The 14,676-nt window shown below is 35.8% G+C and overlaps 1 protein-coding gene across 8 annotated transcripts in view; it reads right to left on the bottom strand.

Annotated features, from left to right (window-relative positions):
* The window catches only part of Pclo (piccolo (presynaptic cytomatrix protein)), a 348,560-nt gene that overhangs the window by 43,784 nt on the left and 290,100 nt on the right, over positions 1 to 14,676 (bottom strand). For all 8 annotated transcript variants that reach the window (XR_003955649.1, XR_003955647.1, XR_003955650.1 and 5 more), the window contains 2 exons: positions 7,931 to 8,072; positions 2,348 to 2,415 (listed from right to left, as the gene is read on the bottom strand). Coding sequence is in view for 4 of the 8 variants with exons in the window: in XM_006503582.3 (XP_006503645.2) it covers positions 2,348 to 2,415; positions 7,931 to 8,072 (210 nt within the window). In the remaining 4 variants the exon portion in view is untranslated. The remainder of the gene's footprint in view (positions 1 to 2,347; positions 2,416 to 7,930; positions 8,073 to 14,676) is intronic.

The raw sequence follows: 14,676 nt of genomic DNA, 5'->3' as shown, positions 1-14,676 counted from the left end.
GGAATAATACATATGAGAGACTTGATAAGTTTGTGCAGAGTCATTCTCTCTCTCCCTGTTTCTCTCCCCCACTCTTTTCCCTCCCTGTCTGAGTGTGTGTGTATGTGTACCAGGAATGGGATGGGACTTTGGGGAGCATGGCAGCAGGTAGAACATGTACAGATTTTAAATGAGTCAAAAAATTCTTGTTGAGAAACCACGGAAACGTGGCATCTGTTTTGTTTTTATTTTTTATTTTTTATTTTTTTTATTTTATTTTTTTTGAGTCAGGGTTTCTCTGTATAACCCTGGCTATCCTGACTCACTTTGTAGACCAGGCTGGCCTCGAACTCAGAAATCCGCTTGCCTCTGCCTCCTGAGCGCTAGGATTAAAGGCGTGTGCCACCACGCCCGGTATGACATCTTTCAATAGCACCAGGAAACTATCATTTACTCCAGAATTATAGAATGAGTGTTTCTGAGTACAGAGAAATCCCTTCACATATCCCACAACAGGTCTAAATGCACTCATATCCGTTTGTGGTCTCCTGACACCATGTCTGAGTCACTCTTTTTTTTTTTTTTTTTTTTTTTTTTTTTAACACAGAATGATTGCAGTCACATTACAGGGTTAATTCACTTATAGACTCATGTATGCTATGATTTGATATCTTTTAATATAATACCAATATATGCTCAGAAGTAATTTAAATAATTAAATGAGGTAATACATGAAAAATGTACTTTGAGTGGTATAAAATATGTAGAAGAATAAAAATGGTTGGGAGGGACAATTTATAAATGGTTAGACCTTAATCACCAAATAGTTGAATAAATTAATAAATGCTCTATCAAAAGGAGCAGATACTCATCAGATAATAAAGTACAATTACCAATAAATGTATAAAAATATTTAGCATTTTTAGCCATCAGAGAAATGCAGCAAAAAAAAAATATTAAGTTTCCTATGACCTACAGTCAGAATGAGCACCATCATAAAACCAAACAACCGTGAATGCTGTGTTGGATAAAGGACAATAGGAAATGCTTATATGTTGCTGTTGAGGATGTAAACTAGCCAAGGCACTATCAAACCAGTGTAAAGGTTGTGAAAAATTAAAAGTAGAACTTTCACATAATCCAGTTTTACTGCATTCTACCTATATACACTCAAAAAGGCCTAGGTCAACATATCACAGGGTCTGTGTTTCTAGAAACACTACTCAAAATAACTAAGTTAAAGAGTTAACCTGAGCATCTAACAGAAGATCAATACATGAATAAATGTGGTGTACATAAATAATAGCATTGCATTCAGCCACAAAAGGAATTAAACCATGTCCCTTGTTGGGAAGTATATGTAATTGGAGAATGTCCCATCAAATAAAACAAACCAGCCACCTAAATATTACATTTTCTCTCATTTGTGAATTACAGATTTTTAGACAGACAGACAGACCATTAGACAGATGGACACACACACCATACAAACACCTGAAGGGAAACTGTAGTAAGGAATGTGATTAGTGTTAAATTGGGAAAGTGTGGGGAAGGGGAGGGGGCAGGACATAGAATGGTGCATATTCATATATATCCATACAGACATCCATGATATATATCTAAAATTACCTCCTCTGGACTTCAAGCTTCCTTGGAATAATTTTAAAACAATGTAAAACTTGAAAACTTATGCTTGCTTGAGGGAGTAGGTGCGTCTCTGACTCTTTGGCCCGACTTTTAGGTTAGGAGGGTTTGTTATGAGGTGTTCAGCTGATATCCCCGGGAGGCTTGCACTTTCTGAAGGGAAACAGGAACAGTGGATCTGGCCGAGAGTGGAGATGGGGTGTGTGCGCTCAGGATGGCTCTACCTCGGCCTTAGCTTAACTCTGCTCCTCATGTCCCCTCTGAGTTACAGAGCTTCCAGTCTCACATCAAGGCCTTTGATGCACCTTGAGTCATTTTTGTGCAAGATGAGGGAGAGATTTAGTTCCATTCTTTTCCATGTGAATATTATTTTCCAGCACCATTTGTTAGACATTTTAAAGCAATATGTGGTTTTGGATCTTTGAAAGGATTCGATCGGGCTGCTCCTTCATAGGCCGAATCCCCCGGCCTCTACCATACCCCGTAATCTTTTCTTTTGCGTCTGTTTCCTACCAACTCACGATCCTCTTTAAAGCTTCTGTACCTCAAGGAACTGAATATTTAAGCATAATTGAGGAAACTGGACAGGTAGTTCGTAAACATGAAGTTATTCTTGCGCATTAGAGAATGATTTACCATTCGCTGTTCTTGTCATTTCCACTAGATGCGTTTGCAGCGTAGCATGCAGATTCTGGCATGATTCAATGATACCAACACCACTTACCCTCCGTGTCTGCTGCTCCCATTCCTGGCTGTTTCACAGGGTCTTGGCCATTCTGTCCCATCTTTCCTCTGTTTCAAAGGGAAAAAATGGCATCTTTAGTTATAATCCCTCAAATACAACGAGGCTTAGCTTGAGGCAATAAAATGACATTGTTGTACTCAGAGTCAACAGTGGATCATTTGTATGGCAAATGTGCAAGTAGTTAATTGTGCTATATTGCATTAATTTTAGAATGGGAACTTCATTAATATTCCCAATCAGTCTAAATATAATATCACAGAGATCAACACATTTTATTTATAAACTCATTTATAAAAAAGTTGAACTCATGAATTTGGTAGATTTCTCCCATCTAAAAAAACCTTTTCAACATACAGACAACTTTTTAAAAATGCTCACGTTAACAGGAAACCACATGATTCATATATATGTATATGTATGTGTATATGTATATATATATATATATATACACACATATATATGAACTAAATCCAGTGAAACACTTCTTAAACATTTATCCTTGTTTTTAAGTAACATAAGAAATATATCTTTATCAAAACAAAGTGTTACACGTTCTTTAGTAAAAAGGTAAGTACTGAATTAAATAACACATGGAAATAAATTTTAACTTAAATAGATATTTCTTAAATGAAAACAAGTGGCTAATAGGTATAAAATTCAACATTGCTAATCACCAGGTAACACATCAAAACAACAATCACATATTACATTATTCTAGTAGAAATGTGTTGACATATTAAATTCTGTCAAGAGTGTGGAACAGAGAGAAGACATATACACTATTTTAGGAATTTTAATCAAACTAGCCATTTAGGGGTTATGGACAGTATAGACTTTCATCAAAAATTAAAAGTACATTTTATCAGAGTGCCATGGTCAATGCAGAGACTCATAACACCTCAAAGTACTGAGACTAGGACTACCTAGCCTTAAATGTTACAACTGCTTCACTCACCTTAAGTAGGGTGAATAGACTATACAAGCCAGAGGATGCCCAGAAATACTATAAAGTGCTATCTTCTGGCCATGACACAGTCTTGTTGTCACAAATAGTATAAAATATGGCAAGCACAAAAATACTCAAGTTAATACTAGAATAAAGACTTTCACATTTGATAAAGAGCAAAAGTCATACTACCACATGACCTTACAATCCTACCGGGGGGATATGCATACAGTGGGAATGTAATCAATACATTGTGGATATCTATACTTCAATGTTTATTGAAACTCTGGTTACCATGATTCATAGATACCAGTGTCAAACCCACTGATGTGTCAGTAAAAGACTCTATGAATGCATGAAGAACGTAGGCTGGCTGCACAGCAGGGACTCTATTTAATCATAGACCTAAATGACAATCAGATAACAGAATGGGATCCTGCTGCTTGCAGCAACCAGAGTTAGATTGCAGTGAGGCAAGTGAAATAAGCCAAGCACTGAAAAATAAATATTGTCAGAATTCACTCATAATTACAGCCTAAAAATGCCCATCTCACATATGAGAATGTTATATCATATATGTATATGATATAGCAGAGGCTGTCAGAGCAAGGTGGGAAGCATACAGGGAAGGCTGGTTAATGGGTTTTTGGTGACAGATCATTAAGTTCTAGCATGATATTATACAGCAATCTGAGTGTAACTAATACCAAGAAGGCATTCCAGAAAGTTATAGAGGGATTCTGTGTGTCTTTAGCACAAAGAGTTGAGAAATTCTTGAGAAAATATCTATGATAATTTTGGTTTAAACATTATATAGTATAGATATTTACTCAAATTTTATATGAATTGTATCAATAGGTATACTTTTGTGTCATTTGGAAATTTAATAACACAGGCTTTCCATTCTTTGCCATGAATACTTAAGGTTCTTTCTGTTTTCATGTGTGTTAAATGAACCACTTGAACATCACACTGGTTGTTCTTTGCTTATGGTCTCCTGCCTCTCTCCATGAGGAGTCTAAGTGAAATAACTCAACCTTCTTTCACAAGAGGGCAGTGGGATAGTTCTATGAAAATTGATCTCTGTGCCCGAGCAAAGAAATATTCAATAAGTATATAGTATTAACAATTAGATAATGCACATAGTAATTTTTAATTTAGTCAAAAATTTACCTATGACTTTTAGTTTCTACCTCAAAGGTTTGATCAAGCCAAGATTGGCAGTACTTAAAAACAGTGGTATTAGAACGCCAGCCGGGTGCCAGGCAAAAGGCTGTATGTAGCTCCTCGATGCCCAAACCAGAAGAAAGGTTTCATGACGTACAGTGGATTTTTGGAATTGCCTTTAAACATACTTAGTTCCACCATAACATGATGAAATAAAACCTTAACAGGCTAAAAGGAAGCATAAATTAAAGAAGGCCTCAATAATCGATCTTCCAGACAGTAATTCTGATACAGAATGTTTATTGACAATTCTTTTGTCTACAAGATGTTTCTGATTGGCTGAAATTGTAACTATAAAAATCTAATTATTTACTTTTAGAAACTGCTTAAAAAGGATTCTTCTTGTCACTATACCTGTCTATTCCATACAAGAAAGTAAAACTTTTCTATATGAGAGACAGAGGGAGGGAGGGAGAGAGGGAGGGAGGGAGAAAGAGAGAGAGAGAGAGAGAGAATGAGAGAGAGAGAGAGAGAGAGAGAGAGAGAGAGCTGTGGTGGTTGGTCAGGCAGAACTTGTGAGGGAGAGGCAGACATAACTCTATGAGTTTGAGGACAGCCTCATCTAAAAATGAGTTCCAGGATAGACAAGGATACATAGAGAAAGTCTGTTTTGAAAATCAAAACAAAGCAGAAAACAAATAAATAAAACAAAAGTAGAAAAATGAAAAATTATAAATTATTTTATTTTCAAAGCCAGTTTGTTGGTCTATTATAACAACTTAGGTCAAAATTTAAGCACAGAACTCTATTTAGTAATTATGTAAAACCACATGCATACATGAAGATGATATAATTCTTAACATTTGTATGCATATATATATGTATGTATTCACACATGCATATCTGTGCATGATCTATATGTGTATGTCAATTTTCTCCATATGAATTCATAGTTCCTTTTAAAAAATATAGAACTTCACTTTTATTTTTTAATTTTGCTGTATCAAAGATTAAGCCCAGGGTTAGGGATATTCTAGGCAATATCTCTACCACTGAGCTATGTCTCCTGCTCAGCCATGCACAGAGCTTCAGTTTGTCTAATTGTTTTATTGAGATTAAATTAGTTAGGTTAAATAAACTAATGCAGTTTCTTCTGTTACTGTTAGAGGAAAGGAAAGTGTAGGGCTTAGCTGCAGTATATATGCTAGGAGAACGTATTAAAATGTATCTTGTTGCTAAGTAAAACCCAGTTTTTTTTTTTAAGTAACAGGATCCCTTTAGTATTACCAATATGGTAGAGTACTGAAAAAATGCCATACTATTATTAATTTTTATATTATTTCAAAGTTTATGAAAAGTTATAATTTTATTAGTTTAATTAAAGATAAATCTGAATCATCAATTTTATTTTTTTAACGATGATACCTGAAAGTACTCTTTGCTTAACTGTAAATATTCATCAAAATGTGCAGTAAGTCTTCCTTGTGTGAACTCTGGGAGGACCCTGACACACTGAAGCTAAATGACAGCCAGAGGAGATGTGGCCATGAGTTGTATGAAGCAGGAAATTTTCCTGAATTCCTAGCAAACTGTCTTCAACTCAGAGCATCCAGGTAAGCATAGGCTACATCTGAGATGCCCAAGTCAGTTGCTGAATAGCCATTGCACACCTGTTCTAGGTGTAATAACGTTTGTGCAAAACACCACGAGACACTGAAATGAAGGAACAAGTTCTATTTGTTAATTTATCATGGAAAGATTTAAAAGGCGATTCTTTTTGTGTGTCCATAGGGCGAAATGATTGTCTCCCACACAATTCTGAGAGGCATTTGTTTAATGAGAAAAAATAAAATAAGGGAAAAAAACCCAAATATGATAACCTTTAACCTCTAACATTCAGGCATCAAGGAAGTAAGATATTTTTTCTCTGGAAGTTTTAACTTTTAACATCAGTGTTAAATTGTGTAGTCTGAAATTTATAGTCCAACTCAAAGATTGTTAGAATGTTTGTAGTTCAGTCTTCATAAATTCCTATGATTCTCATAGCCTAGAAAGACATGTAATGAATTTGCTTAAATTACTGTTGTTTATTCCAGCAAAGCTATCAAAGGCAAAATACTAATAAGATCAGATTCTTTTAAGGAGTGATTTCCAATAAATAGATCTGATTAAATATAATCACTTATATTGAATCCCCAGACTAAATTTAAAATATAGAGTCATATAAGAAGTCTCTCAAATGAACTGGTAATAGAATAAGAATTCCTTTAAGTTGGAAATTGTAACTAAAAGCTATAAAAATCAATGCACTATTCACTGTAAGAATCTGGTTGCCATTTTATTTTATTTGATTTTCTTAAAATGAATTCGTATCTATTCGAAGTACAGTGGGGATCAAAGGGAATATTTCCATAATACTTTGTTTAAAAATAATAAATTCCCTTTCCAAAGAATTCTTCCAATTTTGGAGAAGGCTTCACACCACTAGCAAGCATGGAAAGACCTTTCACTGTCCTTTTCGATGCTCTCTGTCACAGCAACTGCACTGTGCCCTGTAGCAAAAAGCAGCGGGAGGCCACAGGAATCGCTGTGTCTATCACAGCTTAGTCATAAAAGGTCATTTATATATACTTTCCATGTGTCATAAAATATCCTCCTTTTTAACATTAGAAATTGCCAAAGGCATGCTTCAAGGTTCTTATAAAAACATACCTTAGGCCATACATGCTGTGGTCTAGTTACAGGTCTGGATATCCTAGCTGTGGTTTCTAACCCACAGATTCGTTCATGGAAAGCAAAACGAAAGGTCTAGAAGTTTAGAGTTTGAGCCTGAAACAGATATAATCTACAACTTCTCCAAATCCATTCTATCACAATCGGCTTAGGTTTTGCAGGTGAGTTATAAAATCACCGTCACGGAGTTTAATATACTATGACTGAGCTATACTCCCAGATCTGGAACAAGTTCTAGAAATCACGGGGAGGGGAAAGACACTTCAGATTCTTCCCCTTTAACTGTGCAGAGCGTTCGAGTTGAAAAGTCTAAGTGATTGTTCCGATTCGTCATTTGTTTCCAAGGATTCTTCAAACGGGAAATTTTCCTATGTTAATGTCAAATAGCGAAGCTGGTGTCTGGTCACTGTGTGATGAACTTTTCAGTGTCCTGCTCTGAACTCCGGGATGGCCTACCTCAGTTACTATTCTAACAGCTTTTATGTTAAATGCAGGCGGTGCAGATGAAGTCATCATGCTAGTAATTTGTATTCATCTTTAGAATGAATTGAAATAAGCCAGTCATCCCTGAACAGCCGACGCTTATGTAGCCACCAGCAGTCCAGACATCCAGGGACACTGATTCAGACCTTGTTCTTTTCCTGTGAAATGTTAAGAATGAGTTACTCACGATGCTGTTAAAATTGTACTTTTGTTTTTAGAAAAGTACCACTTACATCCTTGGGATAGGAAGTAGATTAGGCTCCCCTGCCACACAGCTGCTTCCTTCACTGTCCACGCTATACCCACTGCCAACGCTGCTGCCCGAGGAGCCAGTGGACACGGAGGTCTCTGCAGGCCGGTGGTTGGTAGGCTTTGCTGCATGACGTGGGGAGAGTCAACACCACAGTCAACAAGTGAGCCACACTTTCCCCCTCCAAATGTACAATCACATAAGTGCATAATAGTCATAGAAAGGACTGGCAGAAACAAACATATTCTCCCTCCCTCGATCTGCCTTTCCTTTTCATCTCTTTAGTTAGAAATGCACACTGGCAATAGAGAATTCCTTCACATTTTTACTATGAATGAAAAAAATTTACTGGGAGAAACATCTCCATGTTTAGACTCAGATAGTATGTCATTTTCCCACAGTTTTTGTTATTTGCACAGCGTTACAACAGTGCCGTGGCAAACAAAGGGGAATTTGGGAGACTCAGAAAATATTTTAGGAAACTCTGGTACTAGTGATAACAGAATTAAATAAATTGGGTAATTGCTTACCTATTACTAGTCAATAACCAGATAGTCTCCATAGAAGGGAAATGCATGACCGAATAGATAGTTCACATGTGGCTTGATCAATTCTCCTGGTATTTTAATTTCTGATTTCAATCTAAAGGTGTTTCTTTCCTTTAGGTATTTTGTAATTGATATGGGGTCTTGTTTCAGCATTTTCATGAGTTTGAGTTTTGTTTGTATGAGACCATGTGTCCATAGGGACATTTGTGCTGTACTTTATGCACTAGGAGCATAGCCTTCAAACTGGGCAGAACTCTAGCCTGAAGTGAGTCAGGGAGGGGACTGCCATGCACAAAGAAGGAAGAGAAGAAAGACAGTGTTGGCTCACACTTTGTGAGGAGGGCATTATTAATTTGAAGTTCTTGATGTTCATCCCTTGCCAGAGAGAGTGACTTTTTTTCCTTTCTGATCTATATATACTCACTCTGTAGATACGCTAAATCTGAGCTTTTGTGTGTGAAACAATGTCATCACTAATGATGAGTTTTTAAAGATGGAGATGAAAAGTGATATAATACAGGATCCCAGTTGTTTGTAACCTTCCTCCAGTGCTCTTAATTGGCAAACTCCCAGCTCTTCTTTCTTGGGATTTACAGTCTCTGACTGTTCACTGGTGTCTTTCAGCTTACCTGGTCTTTGACAATGAAGTTATTTGGGTTCTAAGCATAGATGTGTTAGAAGCTACAAGATTAACATCTTTTTCCTCTATAAGCATAGCCCTGTTCCATCAATATAGTCTCTGAGTTGAATGCCAATAGGTGAAAGGTTAACAATCATTTTATATTGTGCAGTATAATTGTATATTTCTTAATAATATATATGAACATGATGATTCTTAGCCTTGAAAACCTCTAACTGGTAAAGTCAAATACAATGAAAACTTAAAGAAATTGCCTAGGAAACTGATGACAGGTAGGGTAGCTATTGTCAGGTCTGGTAAAGTGTTTAGCTTTACCTCTACACCTTTCTGTCTCCATTACATCAATGAGATGTCCTTACAAGCTACCAAATAATTATATATCTATTCCAATGATGGTAGGAATCCTTCCCCAGAACTGGAGAACAAGGAAGAAATTTTCATAAAAGTCAGTTCCTTATTGATATGTATAAGTTGAAAACTGCTGCTTAAATGAAGTTAGGAGTGGCAGTCACCAATAAAATACTAGTTACCTATTTAGGAATAGATTTGTATAAATAACAGGTCTAATTTTTGCTAAATATTTTATTCAGTTTATGTAAAAGAAACCCAGACTGCATATTTAGTGTTAAAGAAATATTTTAAATGGGCCATTTAAAATATGAAGGCATTATGACTAGAATATTAAATTATGAATATGTATACAGTAAAGCACATAGTCAGTGAATAATGATTCAGACTATTCCATTAATTTAGATAAATGAAAGTTGTCATGCTTTAAATTGACATTAAATAATCTAGTCCTGTAGGTTTTTGATAGTGGATAGTACAACATTGAAAGAGAAACACGAAATTCACTAATGAAAAAACAATCCTCATTGTACTGTTTTCAAAGGCAGTGGTAATAAAGATGATAATTTAAAACTATTTAACCTTACTTGTCAAAATAGTCTTTATCCAAGAGCAAGCACACTGCATACAGAACTGCTACCTTATAGAACATATGTCTACATGCCAACCTCAGTTATAAGCTGCTTCATGCATTTGCATTTCTCTCTTCATCAGAACAGCTCCTAAATCTTCAGGATCCATTGTACATGATCACGGATCACTTATGGAGCTGAGCACTTTCTAGTCTGAATAACACTTGTTACATTAATGCTACACCATTGGTAACCCTTAGACATTTGACTTTAAACAGTGATCAAGTATTATCTGATGAACAAATGAAGGAATAAGTGAATAAATGAATAGCAATGTCCGTGTTGCTAAACCAAACACGGAGGATGCCATGAAGAATAACCCAGAAGTACTTCACATTTTAACCATAGTATGTTTTAAAGAAATTATACACAGTTCTAAATAAAAGTCACATCCGATTTAGAAGAATGCTAATTTTGTTTTGTCAAAAAATAAAAACCCTTTGTAGCTTATTAAGCTTTTTGTAGCTTACTAAAATAAATATTGACAATTTTTAATCTGGTATTCCATGTGGAAAAATATAATCAGCCAGCTAGATTTTAATTCTAATGACCTCAAAAATTGGTTTGAATGAAGAAGATATTTATTGCTCATATAGTAAATGCTGAAAGGCCTCGTTCTCTATATAACAAACACTAATAACAGATCATGTATGACATATGAATATTTATGTTGGAATGGTGAAAGAAAATAATATGCATAGTTAAGTTTTGTAGGAGCAATCATCATTACAAATACTAGATTTTATTCATTTCTTATTCTGCTAAACAGACAAAGGGCTTTGAATTTGATTTCAGTCTAGTATTTCTTTGTTTTTCTGCATTTCGACTGAACTAACAGAACCATTAAAAGCTCAGTCTTTCATTATTTTATGATTTTAAAAATATCAGCTTAAAATAGTCTACCTCAACTTTTCCACCCAATTCTTTTAAGCAGAGTTTCAGAAATCATATAATACTGTCCATAAAGATATGCACCTCTATATTGCATAGTAAAATGGTCTTTTTACTGTAGAGGGATTTTAATCCAGCAAAATGGCTGCTCTGGCAGGGGATCATATCCAAAGACATTCTAGGTCTGTGTGACCTGGCTGGAATAGACATATACCCTGAGTATACACTTTTAATCCCAAACAATGACATCTAATTGAGGAAAAGACAAAGAATTAGAAAGAAATTAGCACAGAAAGAATGAGTCAGAAATTGGAAATGCTCAACTTTTATGAGAACAGATAGGAAAGAGAAGCAGCTTGAGAGAGGAATACACATACAGGGCGGGGGAGGGAGAGGGGAGAGAGAGAGAGAGAGAGAGAGAGAGAGAGAGAGAGAGAGAGAGAGGAGGGAGAGAGAGGAGGGAGAGAGAGAGGAGGGAGAGAGAAAGAGGAGGAAGGGAGAGAGAGAGGAGGGAGAGAGAGGGAGGGAGAGGGAGAGAGAGAGAGGGAGAGAGAGCTAGAGAGAGGAGGGGGAGAGAGAGGGAGAGAGAGAGGAGAGGTAGAGAGGGAAAGGAGGGAGAGAGAGGGAGGGAGAGAGCGAGCGAGTGAGAGAGAGAGAGAGGGGAGGGAGGAAGAGAATAGGGAAGAAGGAGGAAGAGAGGGAAGGAGGGAGGGAGGGGGTCTAGATTGAATCAGTCAGTTTGGAGAGGAGTTTCAAGCCAAAACAGCTGAGTTGAACCAGCCAGCCATAGTTCAGAATGATCTAGAAAGAGTTTATTCCACAATAAGTCACGAGATGACAACTGCAAATCGTGAATATTGTTATGTTTTCATTTCACAAGATAATTGAAAAAGAATTAAAAATACCAAACATAGTTTTAAGAATCAGTTTTAAATATCTAGCTTAATTTTGAAATGCTAACTGTGCTAAAAAAAAGTTATCCACTTCTGGGAAGGTTGACTGGTGTACACCTATGATGGGAAAGGTTGCTGATGTAGACAGGACAATATCTGAAAAGGTCCATTCCTTTTTGACACTTATTGAGGAGGCATTTCAGGTAATTACCTTCTTGGGGACAATTCAAAACGTTTAAAAATATTCTTTAACTTCTTCATTGTCTCTAGCTGTCTTATGTTTTGATGTTGTTATGTTTTATTACTTCTTGGTGTCTAATCCTAATTAAATATGATACTGTCTCTTTGACTGCACGTTTGTCTTTAACTAGTTTTCTCTACTGGAATGCCCCGCCCTCTCCAGTAGTCTTGACTATGCAAAGCTATCACTTTAGCTGCCACTAGATGGCAGCGCTACGCTCAGAGACCTCGGCAATCCTATAAGGAACTGGTTAAGAACGCCAAAGGTCACCTACTCCAGAACCATCATTTATTTACCTTTAGGAAAACTAATTTCTGCAAAGACTAATGACTCACTAGATCTTACACTTAATGAGAGGACTTAAAATTGTTAATTCTCTTTTATATTACAATTAGTTGTCACACACACAAAAAAAAACACCTTGAGATTTTTGTTTGTTTGTTTTTCCATAGACTTTACATTCTGTAGATTTAGCCTTGCTGCCCAGAACTTTGTATCTCTGGTCTTATAGCTGGTGCAGCAAAGACTTATTTGCAAATATTTCCAAAACAATTTCATATGCTGGTAATTCATAGCAAGTTCCTGAATTACTTGCCTTATTCAACTCTATCTCTTATCTTTACAGACACAGTCTGTAGTAGTTTAATTATGTTTGAGATTACAAGAAATGAACCAATTTTTTTCGTATAGTAGTATAATGATAGAACAGAACTATTAATCTATTTCTGAAACTATGTGTTCTAAGAATTCTTTTTTAAAAACTTGTTTTAGAGACTTTTTCCTCCCTGCCTCCTTCCCTCCCTCCCTTGTCCCTTTCTTCCTCTTGTTTTTCCTTCCTCCTTCCTTCCCTCCTTCCCTCCTCTCTTCCTTCCCTTCCTCCTCCCTCCCGTCCTTTCTCTCTCTCTCTCTCTCTCTCTCTCTCTCTCTCTCTCTCTTTCTTTCTCTCTTTCTTTCTTTCTCTCTTTCTTTCTTCCCCTTTCTTCCTTCTTCCCTTCCTTCCTGCACTCTTTCCCTCCTTTGTTTCTCCCTCCATGTTTCTGCTGCCATCAGCTTTTGTACCTACTCTTCTGAAGGGTTTTGCAGTTTTATCTCACTTTCTAAAACACTTATTGAATATGGAATTGAAAATATCAGCTTTTAAGTTCAAATACAACTAGGATTATTCAGTATGTCTCCCTTTGAATTTGTCTGAACACATTTTTAAATATTTTTAATTACAGTTCAGGGTTATTAATTCAAGGAGAGATACTTCATTTTATATCTTAGAAGATAAATCTCAAATCAATTCACTGATTTTTTAAATAAAAATTTGAAACATTTTTTGTAGTTTATGAATTAGAAGCTGGCACAGAAAGCGTCCACACTGTTGTTTGCAGTTGGTCACATGTCCCACAAATTTTCACAATGAACATTATTGAAAATAAGCCCCTGATACCTGACTCAATCACTTGTAAATCCTGGAGTTGAACAACTGAAATGAAAATGCCACTGAAACATCTTAAAAAACACTGATTGACTGTATAAAGAGCTTTATACATAATGACTAATGTTATTCATATCACTAGGCAAACCGTGATTCGTGAAGTTCTGCTGTCTTTTCTCCTTATAAACATGGAAAACATAAGTTATTCCATATTCACAGAGTGTCTCCTAGAGATGGAAATGGAGATAAAAAGTATCCTTTGATACTGTCCAGGAAGCTGGAAACACACTTAATCATGTTTACGTGTCCCTGTTTCCATACATACTGTCTTCATGAATGGAAATTTTCGGATATTTGAATGATCAACTTGCTCTGTTTTTACGCAACACTACCATTAACTGGCAGGGACTTCCGATACTCACTAACCACTCAATCTGGCATTAGAGAAACAGAACCAGTGATCCCTTTGGAGTAAAGAATTAAGAGTAAGCTTTAAAGTAAAAAAATGAGAGTGATGTTAATTTAATAAAATGACAGTGAGGAGCTTTTCTAATATAAATTGTACACTATGGCTTATATAATATAGTAATTGCCTTTATCTTAAAATTTTTCTTTCTGTTTTTGTTTTTGCTTTTTGAGACAAGGTTTTTCTGCATAGCCCTGACTTTCCTGGAACTCATTCTGTTTAGACCAGCCTAACCTCAAACTTCCTGCCCTGCTATAATTTTTCTTTTAAGATGTCTTCCTTTTCTGTGAAACATTTAATTCAGAGCTGATTTGGGAAGACAAAAACCCTAAACACAATTTAAATTAGCCCTAGAATCTTGTAATGCATAGTAGAATAAAGTTTGATTGAGATACCTTAAATAAGATCAAGAAAGTCAATTTATTTTATCTTGAATAAATCTAATAATTTTAGCTGCATTCAGGTGACTAGAATGAAGCAAGATTATGTCAAGTACACTTTTGGTTTTTCACTAAGACTTTCATTCAATATTTTTGTCAGTAAAAGACAGATGCTAAGAAGATCATATTTAATTGCGATACTATTACAGTTTCACTTTCATGGGTTGCTCTTAATTTTTTCAATATTGATTTGATTTGAGTTCGGAG

This window comes from Mus musculus, chromosome 5 (genome assembly GCF_000001635.26).
Source record: "Mus musculus strain C57BL/6J chromosome 5, GRCm38.p6 C57BL/6J".
Taxonomy (NCBI): Eukaryota; Metazoa; Chordata; class Mammalia; order Rodentia; family Muridae; genus Mus; species Mus musculus.
The sequence above is the reverse complement of the archived record's forward strand: the minus strand, read 5'-3'. Positions and strand labels throughout refer to the sequence as shown.